The sequence below is a fragment of the Ixodes scapularis genome, unplaced genomic scaffold, assembly GCF_016920785.2.
Source record: "Ixodes scapularis isolate PalLabHiFi unplaced genomic scaffold, ASM1692078v2 ptg000187l_1___fragment_1__unscaffolded, whole genome shotgun sequence".
NCBI classification, from domain to species: Eukaryota; Metazoa; Arthropoda; class Arachnida; order Ixodida; family Ixodidae; genus Ixodes; species Ixodes scapularis.
The window spans coordinates 548,289-563,484 of NW_024609930.1; the positions used below are offsets into that span (position 1 = coordinate 548,289).

Consider the following 15,196-nt stretch of genomic DNA (forward strand, 5'->3'; position numbering starts at 1 on the left):
GGATCTTTCCTCCAAAAGTCGCTTTCTGTTTTAGAATTAGATGACCCCTTCTTGGTCAGGAGGCCGTCTGCAGTTTCCGATTACCTTGAACAACTGCACGATGGGAACCTGCAGGGTTTTTCAGTTGACGTCAAAGACCTTGATTACTCTTTGCCCCACGACCTTCTCTGCGAGGTTGTGAGTGACTGCATCGACAAGTTTGGAACTATAAAGTTTCAGAACTCATGCTGCGTCAGTGTCGCTGACTTTCTAGATCTCCTCCTTTTTTATCTGCGCTCTACATCAGTGGTGTACTGCGACCAGTTTTATATACAACGCAAGTGTGTATGCATAGGATCGTGCCTTGCGCCAGTCCTCAGCGATCTGCTGTTGGCCTACTATGACAGACTGCTCGAAATATCTCTCCAGGACTTCAAGGTGGCTAGAGTGTTCCGGTACGTCGATGATTTCTTGGTGCTGTTCCAAACCTCTGGAGCTGACACCCTCCGGCAAGTAAAAAAGATCTTTGAAATTTTCAAGTCGAACCTCCGCGTTTTCACTCTCACCAAGGAACTGACCGAAGACAATCAGTTGCGGTTCCTAGACCTGATCCTGGTGTTTGGAGCGGAGCACGTCTGTTGGAGGTATTCCCCTCGTTCGCAAAAGGCGCTCTTGCCGTTCTCGTCCGCTCACTCCAAGCTTGTGAAGCGAGGAATAGCGCTAGTGGCTATGAAAAATGCCACGCAAAGATCCTGCCATCACCAGGTTGAGAGAGGCTTCAACGCCCAAGTAGTTAGACTGCTGTCCGCAGGCTTCCCGCAACCTCTGCTGAGTAGCCTGGCAGAAAAGCTCCTTCTTGAGTCGCGTCGCTCCACTAGCAAGCCTCAAGATACACGCAAGAGATCTCCTTGGACAGTCATACCCTACATCCATGGCCTGTCCCACAACCTGAAAAGGGTTGGAGCCAAGGCAGGCGTTCAGGTACTTTTCTCTGCACCTAACAAACTGGGTCGTCTGTGCAAAAAAGTAAACTCTACCAACCCCTCTGCCACCTCCATCAGGCAATGCCAGAAAAGCCATGCAAATCCTTTCGTCGAGTGTGTCGAAGGCGTGGTGTACGACGTTCCGCTATCGTGCGGTCGGTCGTACGTTGGCCAGACCGGGCGGTGCATCAACGATCGTCTGAGAGAACACCGCGCCTCTTTGGGAACGACCACTGGCAGCAACCTAGCCAGGCATTGTGCAGCGTGTGCCTGCGTCCCAGCATTTGACAGATGCGAGATTATCAAACACCATAGAGACTGTCGCACGCGCGAGATCATCGAAGCGTTCTCCATCATTAAGAAAGACACAAGCGCAGTCAGCACGCCTTCCGTGACCCTGTTGAGGAAGGAAATCGCATATCTCGAGAGCACTTAATGAACCTTGCTTTTTCTAAAAAGGTATTTTCTTTTCTTCACTTTTGTTTTTGTTTTGCTTTTCCCTCATCTTTTAGTTATTTTCATTGCAAGTATTTTGTTTTAATCCTTATTTTCAGTTTATTTCTTCTTCCTTCGCTTCTTATTTCTTCTTCTTCCTTCGCTTCTGATTAAACAGTCAGTTGTAAGTCAGCGCTCGTGTTGTCCTGTCCTTTCTGTCCTATGTTCCGCGCTGTTCCATCTAGTCATGAACCAACTAGCCCATCAAAGCACACTGCTCACCTTCAATGTGGCGAACTTGTGCCAAAAATGAAAAGGTACAAAAGATAATAACAGAGCGTCGCGGGCGTCGAAGTCGGCGTAACAGCAGAGTCAAACACTGGGGCGAGCCTGACCCCGGTTCGCTACGCGAAGCCCCTTATGTACACGCGTGGGCTCCTGGAATAATCGGCATAGAAGGTTCGATGCGTAGAACATTCGGGCCTGGAACAGGCAACATGATTCTCGAATTTTCCAGAACACTAAATTGCAGGAATAAACAGAAGACACGTGGCTCCCAGGAATCGAACCCTACCTTTCCGCGTGGGAGACAAGCGCGATAACCATTAGGCCACGCGCGCGCTGCCTATTTGGCCATCTGCACACGCGGCATTACTGCCCCCTTTAAAAAGTGCATCGCCCCGATGCAGCGCGCGCGTGGGCATCCAAGACCGGATGCCCACGACCGGTTGGCTTGCTGGATGGAATCTGCGCCCGCGTGACCCTTGTAGACCCTTCCCGTATTATAGTTTGGTCGCTGACCTCATATTTAGATTAAGAGGCCAACCTCCTCCCCTTGTCATCTTTTTGTTTTCCGAAGCAGCGGTGAGGAACGCTGTCGTCGAAAAAAGACTCTCATCGATTCTATATCCTTGTTTTGCGTGATATTGTCACGAATGACAAGTGATGAGGCGACGAAAACTGAAGTAAACTAAAGGTTTAATAGGGCGAACTTGTGACCAAATTAATAAAAGAAAAAAGCAAACAGAAGAAAGCACGAGAGCAACCCGGGCGTCGATGTCGGCGAAACCGCAGGATCGAGGCTGGGGCGAGACTGAGTCCGGTTCGCCATGTGAAGCCCCTTATGTGCAGGCGTGAGCTTCTGGAATAATCGGCGTAGAATGTTCGACGCGTAGAACATTCGGACCTCTAACACGCAACAGGATTTTTGAAGTTATCAGAAAACTAAATTGCAAGAATAACATAAGATGCGTCGCTCCCAGGTATCGAACCCTGGCTTTTCGCGTGGGAGGCAGGCACGATAACCGTTAGGCCACGCGCGCGCTGCCCCTTTGGCCAGCTGCGCGCGCGTCATTACTCCCCCTTTTTGAAAAGTGCATCGCCCCGATTCAACACAGAACAAAACAAAGCAAATAAAAAAGCGGTAAACTAAAGAGTCATTTGGAACACATAACGTCCACAGTCCTATCGAGCGTATTACGGCTTCGGGCGCACGACTTGGGCGACTTCAGGTCGTGGTGGGCGGCGTGATGATGTTCTTGTTCCGTCGGGCATGACCTCGTAGTCCAGATCTCCAAGTCGACGAAGTACCTTGTAGGGTCCGAAATACCGTTTCAGGAGTTTCTCGCTGAGACCACGGCGGCGAATCGGTGTACAGACCCATACCCGGTCTCCGGGCTGAAAGTGGACGTCCCGACGACGAAGCTTGTACCGGGTAGCGTCGACACGTTGTTGATCTTCAATTCGGAGTCGGGCGAGCTGGCGAACTCCCTCGGCTCTTCGAGCAACCACTTGGGCGTCAGGGCTTCCATCGTAAGCTGGTTCGTGGGGTATCATAGCGTCAAGCATGGTCGTTACTTTCCTGCCATGCACCAGCTGAAAGGGGGCCACCCCGGTGGTCTCTTACACGGCCGTATTGTAGGCAAATGTGACGTACGGCAACACCTCGTCCCATGTCTTGTGCTCCACGTCGACGTACATGGAGATCATCTCGGCGATGGTCTTGTTGAGTCTTTCCGTCAGCCGTTGGTCTGCGGATGGTACGCCGTGGTGCGACGGTGGCTGGTGTGGCTGAGACGAAGGACTTTCTGTGTCAGTTGGGTCATGAACGAGGATCCATGGCCTGAGATCAAGACTTCGGGAGCTTCGTGCCGGAGGACAATGGACTCGATGAAAAACATGGCGACTTCAACAGCCGTTCCTGTTGGAAGGACTTTTGTCTCGGTGTACCGTGTAAGATAATTTGTTGCGACGACTATCCATCGGTTTCCTTGCGTTGATGGTGGGAATGGCCAAAGTAAGTCCATTCCGATTTGCTGGAACGGGGCAGATGGCGGCGCAATAAATTGAAGAAGTCCTGTCGGTCTCGTCGGTGGTTTTTTCCGTCGTTGGCACTCGTGGCAAGATCGAGTGTAGTGGTGCACTGTCTTCGCGATCTTGGGCCAGTAGTATTTTTCGCGCATCCTGGTAAGAATTCTGCTGTAGCCAAGGTGTCCCGCCGTCGGGTCATCGTGGCAGGCTTGCAAAAATTTCTTTTTGAAGACTGGAAGGGACTACCAACAGCCACGCCGTGTTTTTGTCGCTGAAGTTCTCATTGTAGAGCACACCTCGCCGGGGGGAAGGTTGGCCGTGTTCGTACAAAACTGCGGGGAATGGCGCTTTCTTGTCCACCTAGGTGCTCGATGAGTGCTCGCAGCTCAGGGTCGTCTCGTTGAAGTGCTGCCATGTCGCTGACATCCAGAGCGCCGACGAAACAGTCATCGTTGTCCTCTTTGGTGCAGGCAGGAGCGGCTTCAAATGGGGCCCTTGACAGGCAGTCGGCGTCATTGTGCCTCGGGCCGGACTTGTACACCATTGTCATGTCGAACCCATGCAGTCCTAGGCTCCACCGGGCGAGGCGTCCGGAGGGGTCTTTCAGAATCCCCAGCCAGCAGAGCGAGTGGTGGTCTGTGACCACGCGAAAAGGACTTCCATAAAAATATGGGCGAAACTTTGGTATTGCCCAGACGACAGCGAGGCACTCCTTTTCAGTAGTTGTATAGTTCCTCTCCGCGTTAGACAGCGTCCGACTTGCGTATGCGATGACTCGCTCTGTGCCGTCCTGCGTTTGGACTAGTACGGCACCCAGTCCGGTGTTACTGGCGTCGGTGTGGATCTCGGTTTCAGCAAACGGGTCGAAATGGCCAAGAATCGGGCGCGTCTGGAGTCTTCCTTTGAGCTCGTCAAATGACCTCTAGTGTTCTTCTGTCGACTCTAACTTTACGGCGTCCTTCGTGAGGTGTGTCAGCGGTGCGGGCAGCTTGGCGAAGTCTCGAACAAAGCGCCTGTAGTAGGCTCAGAGACCGAGAAATCTTCTCACGGCCTTCTTGTCAGTCGGCGGCGTAAATGCAGCTACGGCGCGGGTCATCTCGGGGTCAGTTAGAACGTCTTTGTTGTTCACGACGTGGCCAAGGAACTTTAGTTTCCCATAGGCGAACCGACACTTTGTTGGCTTGAGTGACAGGCCGGGGGTTTTGATGGCTTGAAGCACGGCTCGAAGTCGTCTGAGGTGTTCGTGGAAATCTCGTGAGAATATCACGACGTCGTCCAGGTACTCAAGGCAGCTCTGCCATTTCAGACCTGCCAGCACGGTGTCCATGACGCGCTGGAAGGTGGCTGGTGCTGTACAAAGTCCGAACGGGATCACTGTAAATTCGTACAGTCCGTCGGGAGTGACGAAGGCAGTTTTATCCCGGTCACGCTCGTCGACTTCAATCAGCCAGTAACGACTCTTCAGGTCCATCCACGAAAAATATCGGAAGTGGCGCAATCGGTCTAACGTGTCGTCGATGCGAGGAGCGAATAGACGTCCTTCGTCACAGCGTTCAGTCGACGATAGCCCACACAGAACCGCAGGGTTTCGTCCTTCTTCTTTACAAGTACGACCGAGGACGTCCATGGACTTCTTGAGGATTGAATGGTGTTGTCGTCGAGCATCTCCTGTACTTGTTCTTGAATCACTTTTCTTTCCTTTAAGGAGACTCGATACGGCGACTGGTGGACAGGGCGTGCGTCGTCGTCGGTAATAATGCGATGAATGTTTCGCCATTAGTGTTTGGCGAACTTTCGATGTCGTGCAAAACAGTCACTGTATTCGGCGAGGAGATCAACCAGTTGCCGCCGCTTCGAAGCTGAAAGCTCGGGGTCGATATCGAGTGGCGGCGGTGTCGTGCTCTTCTTCTGTGGCGACGAGGTTGCTTTGGAGATTCCGGCGATCACGACTGGCGCCTGAAGCTCCTCTACGTGGCCCACGGTGGTACTTTTCGTTAGGTGCTGCTGCTCCTCTCGAAAGTTGGTCACAAGAACAGCTGTACGTCCTTCTTGGATATCCGTTACGCCTCGTGCGACACCAATTCCTTGTTCGAGGAGCAGTTGGACGCTGCCTTCCAGAAGAGCTTCATCGTGCATGGCTGCGTCGGTTATGACGGTGACAAAAACGCTCGACCGTGGCGGTAAGTTCACATGGTCGGCGATAACTCGGATAGCAGACGACGTCGTGTTTGTCTCCGCCGGCGGCAGGACAGGCTGTCGCAGCGTCAAATGATTTGCCGTGAGGTCGTTGACGGCGCCATACTCGCAGAAAAAGTCCACTCCGAGGAAAACGTCCCTCGAACAGTCTTGCAGAACGACGAACTTCAAAAAAACACGTCTAACCGTGGATCTCGACGCGAGCAGTGCATCTCCCGACTGGTGTAATGAGGTGCCCTCCGGCGGTTCGTATTTGAGGTCCATCCCACGGCGTCGTGACTTTTTGAAGGCGGCGGGAGAGCCTCCCACTCAAGACTGAGTATTCTGCTCCGGTGTCTACGAGTGCTGATGCGTCGTGGCCGTCGATGATGACGTTTAAGTTGTTGGACACCGTTGCAGGAGCGTCGTTTCGGTCTCTGGTAGCGTTCGAGTGCGGGCCCTCCAACGTTCGTGGAGGATCTTGGCGTCGGTCGTCTTCGGCAACTCCACCTCCAGGGGTTGCCGCGCCTAGTTTCCCCGGCGTGGAGCGAGGGGCGACAGGCTTTCACATCGGGGTCGGTGCATCGGCGAAGCTGGACGTCGTGGCGAAGGCGACCGGAACTCTCGGCGGGACGCAGGCTCGGGAGACTGAGGTCGTCGCAGGTAATCGTCGATCTCTCGAGGGCGTTCACCACACCGGGGGGGCGGGTCGTTTGGGTGGAATCCGCGCAGCCCGGGTCGTCGGTATGGCCATCGGCGGTGTACATGGTCAGCTTCCCCGCAGTGGTAACACTGCCGGCGTCGGTCGGCCGTCCTCCAGACGTCTGTCTTCCGCGGCGCAGGTCGGTCTGGGTGAACGTGCGCCTGATTTTCCTGTCGTCGGGGGTACTGCGGCGTTGGGGCGTCTCTTCGGGTGGCGCCGTGGCTTGGAGGGGAGCTTGCGGCGGTCGTCGGACCGTGGCAGCGCAGCTCAACGTCGGTTCCTCCGGTGCCACCGTGGTGACGGCAGCTTCTTGTTGGAGCGCTCGATGTCCTTCTTCTCGGACAGCCTCGGCGATAGAAAGGGTTGGCGGACGGCTGGTGGTTGGCAGCAACCTTCGCAGTTCTCCCGGACGACCTACCGGATAATTTCGCAAATGTCTGTACCAGGAGCGGTTTCGCCGCTAAGCAGCCCGGTTGCAGTGACGATTGGATGCCGCTGGTAGTGGGAAGCGCGCGCTTGGAGGGCGCGCTCGATGTTTGTCGTCTCGGTGACGAAGGCGTCGACGGTTGCCGGCGGGTTGCGGACGAGGCCTCCGAATATGTCGTCTCTCACCCCGCGCAAGAGGATTCGTAGCTTCGTCTCTTCTGTAGCACGAGGGTCGGCGCGGGCGCCCAGGCGCAGAACATCCTCTACGAAGCCGGTGACGCTCTCGTTGGGGCCCTGGGTCCTGGTTCGCAGTAGGTCCTCGGCTCTCTCTCGGCGGTTGGGGTTGACGAATGTAGCCTTCAGATCAGTCTTGAAAATGTCCCACGACGTCAAAGAGGACTCATGGTTCTCGTACAAGTGCTTGGCGGTCCCCTTAAGGGAAAAATAGACGTTGTGCAGGCGCGGCTCGTCGGTACAGCCGTTATGGCGGGCAACGCGTTCATACTGGTCAATCCAGTCTTCGACGTCTTCGTAGAGTTCACCGTGGAAGGGGGCGGCCGTCCGCGGTGCGACGGGCATGTAGATGACGGGAGGAGCGGCGGGGGCTTGGGACTGGTTGGCCATCTTCGTCTTCTTCTGCCTCGGCTTGTCCGGCAGCAGATTCAATTCAGGGGATTGACCTCTGGTACGACGGCTTCTTCGGACTCCGGTGTCTTCGGCGAAGGGTAGCCCTCCGGGGCTGAGCACGTCCCTTGGCTGGGATGTCCTTGGAGGGGTACGATTAACGGGCATAGAATGAAGTACCCCGCAGCTCCACCAAATATTACGGGTGGTGACCAAAAGAACAATAAATAAACAGGAAGAAATGAACGTTTAATGTGGCGAACTTGTGCCGAAAACGAAAGGATACAAAAAATAATAACAGCGTCGAGGGCGTCGAAGTCGGCCTAACAGCAGAGTCGAACGTTGGCGCGAGTCTGACCCCGGTTCGCCACGCGGAGCCCCTTATGTACATGCGTAAGCTTCTGGAATAATCGGCGTTAAATATTCGACGCCTAGAACATTCGGACCTCGAACACGCAACAGGATTCTCAAATTTACCAGAAAACTAAATTTCAGGAATAACAAAAGACGCGGAAGGCAGGCACGATAACCGTTAGGCCACGCGCGCGCTGCCTCCTTGGCCAGCTGCTCGCGCGGCAGTATAGCATTATTTCCGGCTTTTAACGTATAGAAATAACAAATCCGAGGACGGCAACTCTCAAAGATAAACTCTGTACAGTACCTTCTGAGGTTTTTTTGTTTATCTCGGAGTTCTTTTATTTCGGAAAGCATAACGTTCAATTCCTAATATATCATGTGTACGGTAGCTAGTATACGTTTGCGAGAATGTGTCCCATGGAAGCTCTTGCAGCAGTATAAACGACAGTAGCGAGAACGCTCGCAATAACGTCCCCCGTAGACGCTGTCACTCCTTTATTATTATGGGCTCCGGGATTCTGCTCGACATCACCCGACATCATTAACATGGTACAGCTTAGTCTCGCGGACATGACAGTTGGAAACCAAGATCACACATGACGAAGGCGTCATAATCAAACATTGGCGAGCGATACCACTAAAAGAAAATAATTGCTAGAATGCCAGCAAGCTGAAGTTTTTAGATATCGAACCTATAGAAGAAAGGTGCGTGAGTGTTTTACCACGCCTGTGGTAGCGTACCTCGAATAACCGAAATCTGACGGTGGCTTTTGTAGTAGAGGCATGGTTGGCGACGACCAGTGTTGTCCACTGTAAAACTAAGAATCCGCCAAAACAGGTTCCGGGTGCTGTTGTTCGCCCGGAGCTGACTCGCGAAAGGCAGGCATGGCAATTCTCCATGAACACATCGCGACACTGTTGGCGCGAACACGACATCGGCGCATTTTCGCATTTTACTTCTGATAGTATTAGCGAGCACGGAATTTTATCGCTTACATTACATAACTAAATAAGTTCTTTCCGTAACAATTCTAACTTGGATAACATCCCTTGCTTTCAAAAAAAAAAGCTGGAAAAACCGGCGATCGCTTGTTCGCGCTAAGAGTGTCGCGCTCTGTACCTTCCAGCACATGGTCGTCGAGATTGCCGGCGTTGGAGAGAAGCAGAATCTGTAGCGGAAAGATTCGTGAGTGTTCCCTAATACCTATCGTCTTCTGCGAGTGAGTGTAAAACCAAGCTCAGATACTCTTTTTACCATATATCTATCACAATAAAATCTGGAAGGTCGAAATACTTTCAAAATATAGAGTTAAACTGCGTTGCACACAAATTATACTATTAAGTATAAACGGCGGTTTTTTATCTCAACCAGACAGGTACTAATTTTTCAGTCAGCAAAATACAAAGCTCCCCAAAAATGGTGTTGCTTGATTTGTTCGGCTTTAAGTTCAATATAGTGAATACATAAACTAATTACTGTACGCTCAATAGTAAAAACGTTTCCTTAAAAGAATGCTTCCAAATTTATAAATGGAACTTAGTAGTAACGAGCTGAATGATAAATTTGGTCTCAGTGTATTTGCGCTCAATTAGAATGTAATAAGATATGTTTGCCCCTTTTATAGTGTAGAGGGGTATAATATTTCTCTTAAAAAGGAAAACAAGAGTAGTTAGAAGATGTACGATGTTTAGGCGCTGCAGCACCATTTATTGAAACCGAATAAACCGAATTACGCGAAGCTGGCTTAATTAAAAGAGCGCAGTGGACGAAGGCTCATACCATGAAAACACTCCCTTTTTTCACAATTTAACCGGGCATTGCAGCGTTAAATGTCTTTATGGCGTTTCTTTCGGAATGTCACTTTTATCAGGATACATTTGCATTCATCTATTTTGTTGCTAAATTTTTATTTCCTTGCCTTTCTTTAGTTTTCGATTTTTGGCAGATGGTGTCTCCTGTATTAATTATAGAGTGATATATTCTTAATAAGAAAATAGCTGAATCTTGGTGCTCAGCAGCCGTTTCATTAAATATTGTTGCAATTACACAATCAAGGTTTTTCCTCTTTGCTGAACGTCCTTAGAGAAAAAGATTTTCTTTTGTGTTGATTCGTCGCTTTAAACGACTATCAAAGTGCAATTTACTGCTAACATGAAACCAGGAATTTGTGGCCCCAATGTTTAGGGTGGTCCCATATCTAATAAGGGGAAAGGGGGAGGGGCGCTGATTAATCAGGCACCTGATACACATTTTTTTTTGTAAATAACACTCTTAAGGTAAACCAAAAGTAAAGTTTAATGTTGCATATATGTGTTTATTTTAATACACTAGATCAGTAGTTCTCAACCATTGATGTCTTGCGGACCCCTTCTGGATCGGCGGAGATAATGGAGGACCCTGTTCGCGGCGAGGGGAAGGGAAAGGTATAGGTTAATTACGATAATGATTTAATAAGCGAACATAACTAAGGGGTGATGTGAAGTAGACTTCTCTAACTGACATACAAACGATGAAACTCACCTTAATCTTGGAACGTTTCTTTTCAATCGGATAAAAGACAAATTTTACTGCCAGGCTTCACTGACGAGGCAGGACTTCGCGGACCCCAAGAATTCATTCGCGGTCCCCAAATAGTCCGCGGACCCCCATTTGAGAGCCACCGCACTAGATGGAAGAGGAGGGACATTCCGCTGAAAGACAGAAATGTTCCAAGTCAGCTTGTTTTCTAAAATAAAGTACTGCAAATAAAAAACTGTTTCTACTGGGAGATGTTTTTCAAGCGCAGCGTGTGACTGTCTCCTGTTAGAGAGGGTTTGAAAACAAAATATTACAAGTTTTTACGCTCAAACATCGACTTGCCAACCAAACAAGAAGAAGTAAAATACGCTTCAAAGATATCAGAGCCACTGGAATGAAAACTGACACGGCACAGAACAGATTTCCCAAACGCGAAAAGTATGTACGGAGTTTCTTTCAGTTTTTGCACACCGTACTTCTTGTTTATGTGTTGATTTGCGTTATGTGGGCAACCCGCGATGGCCTGACTGCTGTGTGTCATCTCATGTACCTCCACCACACTGGCGCAGGGGAACAAACTCGACAGGGACTCTGACATAGCTTCCAATCGAGCGCCTTCTGTATCCCCCTCCCTTACCCCTTCCCCTAGGTCTAAACTTGCTAAACCTCCGGTTACAATTCTGCGAGAATTCGTAAATACTTTCACGCCTCGAAAACTCCCCAACATGAAAACAAACACAACAATTTAAAAAAAAAAAAAAGAAACACTATGATGCCGATCGTAAAATAAACTGAATGCAAGGTACGATCGACTTTATTTATGCTGATGTCTCCGTCTATACTACCCCCGACTTGAAAGCGTCAGAAATTTTACTAGTCCAAGTTTGTCGCTTAAACCGAGCATTTGTAATAGTATTTAGCTTGAAAGTGGCAATTTGCGTCTCTGCCCGAGGTAAAACCTCTCTCTAAGCCCGCTTTTCTCACTGTAGGTTCTGATAAATCCCAGAGACCTGGGTTGTGGCGCTTTGGAAATAATTAGAGAGAATCGGGTCGGGCGTCCTCCAGCTGGGACTCCGAGATGGCGCTCGGACCTATGCAGAACGTGGTATAAAGTCAGGAAAAACTAATTCGGCTCCACCGCTAGAAATACTGTCAAAAATAAAACGGTCGGTGTTTTAGGGCATGTTTATCTTGACACTCTAGAATTACCTCGATTCAGGTGGCGAATTACGCTAGAGGGTATTCAAGTTATTTTCCAAACTTAACGATGCTTTTCTATTTACTTTGTTACAAGTGTAGAAAAAATAAAGCTCAATTTTCCTTTTCGTTTTTGCTTGTCTTGGTTGCTGGACTTGTTGGAGGACGCAAATATCATGCGTCACTGTTCAGGCATTAAATTGGACCGTTTTATACGTTGGAAAAAATTTTTAACGTTAGATTTGTTTTTTGAATGTTTAGAAATTCGAAACTTATTATGTCCGAAGTAGCGTTTAATTTTCCCGCTATACCGGCGATTTTATTTTTGATTCTAACAGATTTGTTCCAAATAATGCTTAAAAAATTCACCTATGCGGTTTGTACAGGTGAGTTATTCGGCCAAGGAGACATTACGTGGGTGGTTAATCTTTGCGATAAGTCGGCTAATTAACTAGAATTCGTTAACTAACTTTTTATTTAGTGAAAATAAACTTATAGCTTGAATTAGAAGCTTAGAGAACGTTATCGAAAACCACTAAATAATTCCTTTCTAGAACGACTTGAAGCTCGTGGCGAAACTCGGGGGCGCGCCAAAGTTACCAGTCGTGAAGCAGGCACAAAGCGAGCAGTTGTGGAAAGCGAAAATAATCTAATCATCTGCGTACCGCCACTGCTGGCTTGCGCCTGCTTCATGAGTAGCAACTTTGGCGCGCCCCCGAGTTTCCCACGGGCTTCAAGTCGTTCTAAAAAGGATTTATTTAGTGGTTTTTGAAAACGTTCTCTAAGCTTCTAATTGAAACTATGTGTTTATTTTCACTAATTCAAAAGTTAATTAACGAATTCTAGTTAATTAGCCGACCTATTGCAAAGATTAACCACCCACGTAATGTCTCCTTGGCCGTATAACTCACCTGCACAAACCGCATAAGTGAATTTTTTAAGGATTATTTGGAACAAATCTGTTCGAAATAAAAAAAAAATCACCCGGTATCTGAGCAGCTCTGCCAATGGAAATGGAGTGCTAATTTTGGGGCTTTGACCTGTGATGGTATTCAGATTAAACGAAGGACCGCCGGAAGAATGGATATCGCATATATTATTGCATAGACATAAACAATTCAATCAGATTTGGAAAAGAAGGGGTAGTGGACCTAGAAAACCGTGTCTTGTTATCATCACACGACTCATTCGAGCATTTTGGGCCATAACAGACATGCACTCACAAAAATAGGTTTGAAGTACTTACTCCCCTTGTTTTATATATAACCCCCCAAAACCACATTTTGACGCTTATTCCAACTGACGATACCAACTTTTACGAGCGGTTTGATGAAGAAAATATGGTACAGGTGCAGGCGAGCTTGTGAATCTTGTGAATATAAGCCATGTTGAATTAACCTGATACTTGGGTAGAGAAGAAACCTCAAAACGTTCAAGAGACATAGACAGGACGACGTCTCAAATTCAGCTACCTCGTTTATTTGGTCTACATCCTTATATAGTCTCAATCTCAAGGTCATCACCAACAAAACGAAAGGGCAAAGTCTATACAGTTCAAGCGCCACAGTCTACATCACTCAATAAATGTGGACAAACTTACAGGTCGACGCGATACGGCAACGTCCATTCTCCTTTAAAGCTGAACAATAGGATCTCTCACCCCTTTACTTTAAACACGGTCACCACTTCTGATTCAAAAGACGCCCTGTCCACCTACTACCCCCCAAAAAAGCAACGAAAGGCCCTTCTGTTAAACACACGTCAGAAATCAAAACTGTGCTTTACAGCCATTTTTGACAATCACAATCAAGACTTCCCAATGCACAATTAAAAAATTACATTCCTAGAAACCTTTTTTTAATTGATACCGAATTGTGGCGAAGCCTGGCTAATACAATTTCCTAGAGATTTAGAATCCAGGAGAAAAGCTCACCATTAAAATTTGACAGCTTTGTAAAAAAGAAAATGTCCTTTTCGTATTATTTGTTAAGCTCATTGCATATATTGCTTCCAAATTAATATTTGCGGGCAAGTTTTTTTTTTCTCGTTTGCTCTCTTGGCAACTAAAGCCTAAAAGCTGGTTCATACTGCCCCACTTTCTTACATTAACTTACGTTAAGAAATATTGCGTTGAAGTCACCGGGACCTCTGTGCTTCATATTAAGCCAGTCTACCAGTTCAAGGAGAAAGCATAACAGGCGTCATTCGAGATACGAATGTTTTGGTGACTTATACGTAACGTAACTTAACGTAAGAAAATGGGGCAGTAGGAGTGAGCCTTAACTGAAAACTTTATAAATTTGAAAAAAAACATGAACAATTTCGAAAATCTAATAATGACTGCCTAAAACTTAAAATGCAAAGTTCTAAATGCCAAAAATCCGAAAGTGCATGCGCAACAACGTGGTACCTGAAATTCTTCTTGAAGCTTTTGTTAACTTTTGAAAACAGGATAAAACAGTCAATAGGATATCGAGGTTTCTTCCATCCACGGACATGCACTTTTCTAGTCGTTCGTGCTGATGTTTCTCCACGTTGCCTTTGTCTGATAGCGTCCTTCTACGGTGAGCCACCCATGACCTTCAGTGCTGTATACTGTGACCGGTGTAACTTGTGCCCTCTATAAGAACTAGTCTTCTGTAAGGTAGCGAATTGGGCGAGTTGGTAAGTGTTATACATAATGAAAACCGCTCAAACGACGACAGCTGAGTGAAGACAACAGACACGACCGGACGAAGCTGTTCTCGCAACTAACGTTTTGTAAGTAAAATTAACAAAAAAAAAACAGCATAGCCGACACTGATTACACCAACAAACACATACTATATCAGGCACTGAACAGTCTTGCGAGCTGAAGCGGTTCACTTACCGCTACTCATATTAGCGCGCAAGAACAAACCTCTATCTGACAGAGCTACCGGCGGCGCACTGTCAGCTGTCAATAAATTGTTGTCTTTTTTACCGGTGTCCGATGTTCTGAGTTTATACTTGTGGCTTCATTAATGTACAAAATGGGTGATTACTAATTTCTGAGGAATTAGTAAATTTTCCATGAACTTCAAGAATATTACAAAAAAGAGGGCATAATTTTAATGAATAAACAAATTTGAATTGTGTTAAATTGCCCAGTGCGACGAAGAATCCGCTAAGTTAAAAAAAAATGAAAAAATCGGTGAGCTTTTCTTCGCATCCGCTCAACGGCTGGTGAGCTTATCTCCGCATTTGCCGATTTTGAGGTGAGCTTTTTTCTGGTGAGCTTTTCTGCGGTGAGGTTTTCTCCGCCACCCAGAGAGTTTACCCGCACAGTCTTCCTTACTACACTCTTTACATCGTTCCTCTCTTTGTGTATGTGTTTAGTCTCCAACCAGAGCGGCGTGCAGTTGTTACATTCATGGAGATGTTTCGCGATTTCTGAGTTTTGTGTATTGTTTTCCACATTTCTTTTATGTTCGTTTAATCCTTTATTGAGGCACCGTGACGTCTACCCTA

The 15,196-nt window shown here is 48.0% G+C and overlaps 1 protein-coding gene across 1 annotated transcript; it reads left to right on the plus strand.

Annotated features, from left to right (window-relative positions):
* Window positions 1-537: 537 nt before the first annotated feature.
* On the plus strand, window positions 538-11,506 carry LOC120839484 (the record flags this gene model as incomplete). Its single annotated transcript, XM_040209752.3, has 2 exons — window positions 538-1,307; window positions 11,500-11,506. Coding segments are annotated over 2 exons (777 nt in total), but the record flags the coding sequence as incomplete, so codon positions are not given.
* Window positions 11,507-15,196: the final 3,690 nt, after the last annotated feature.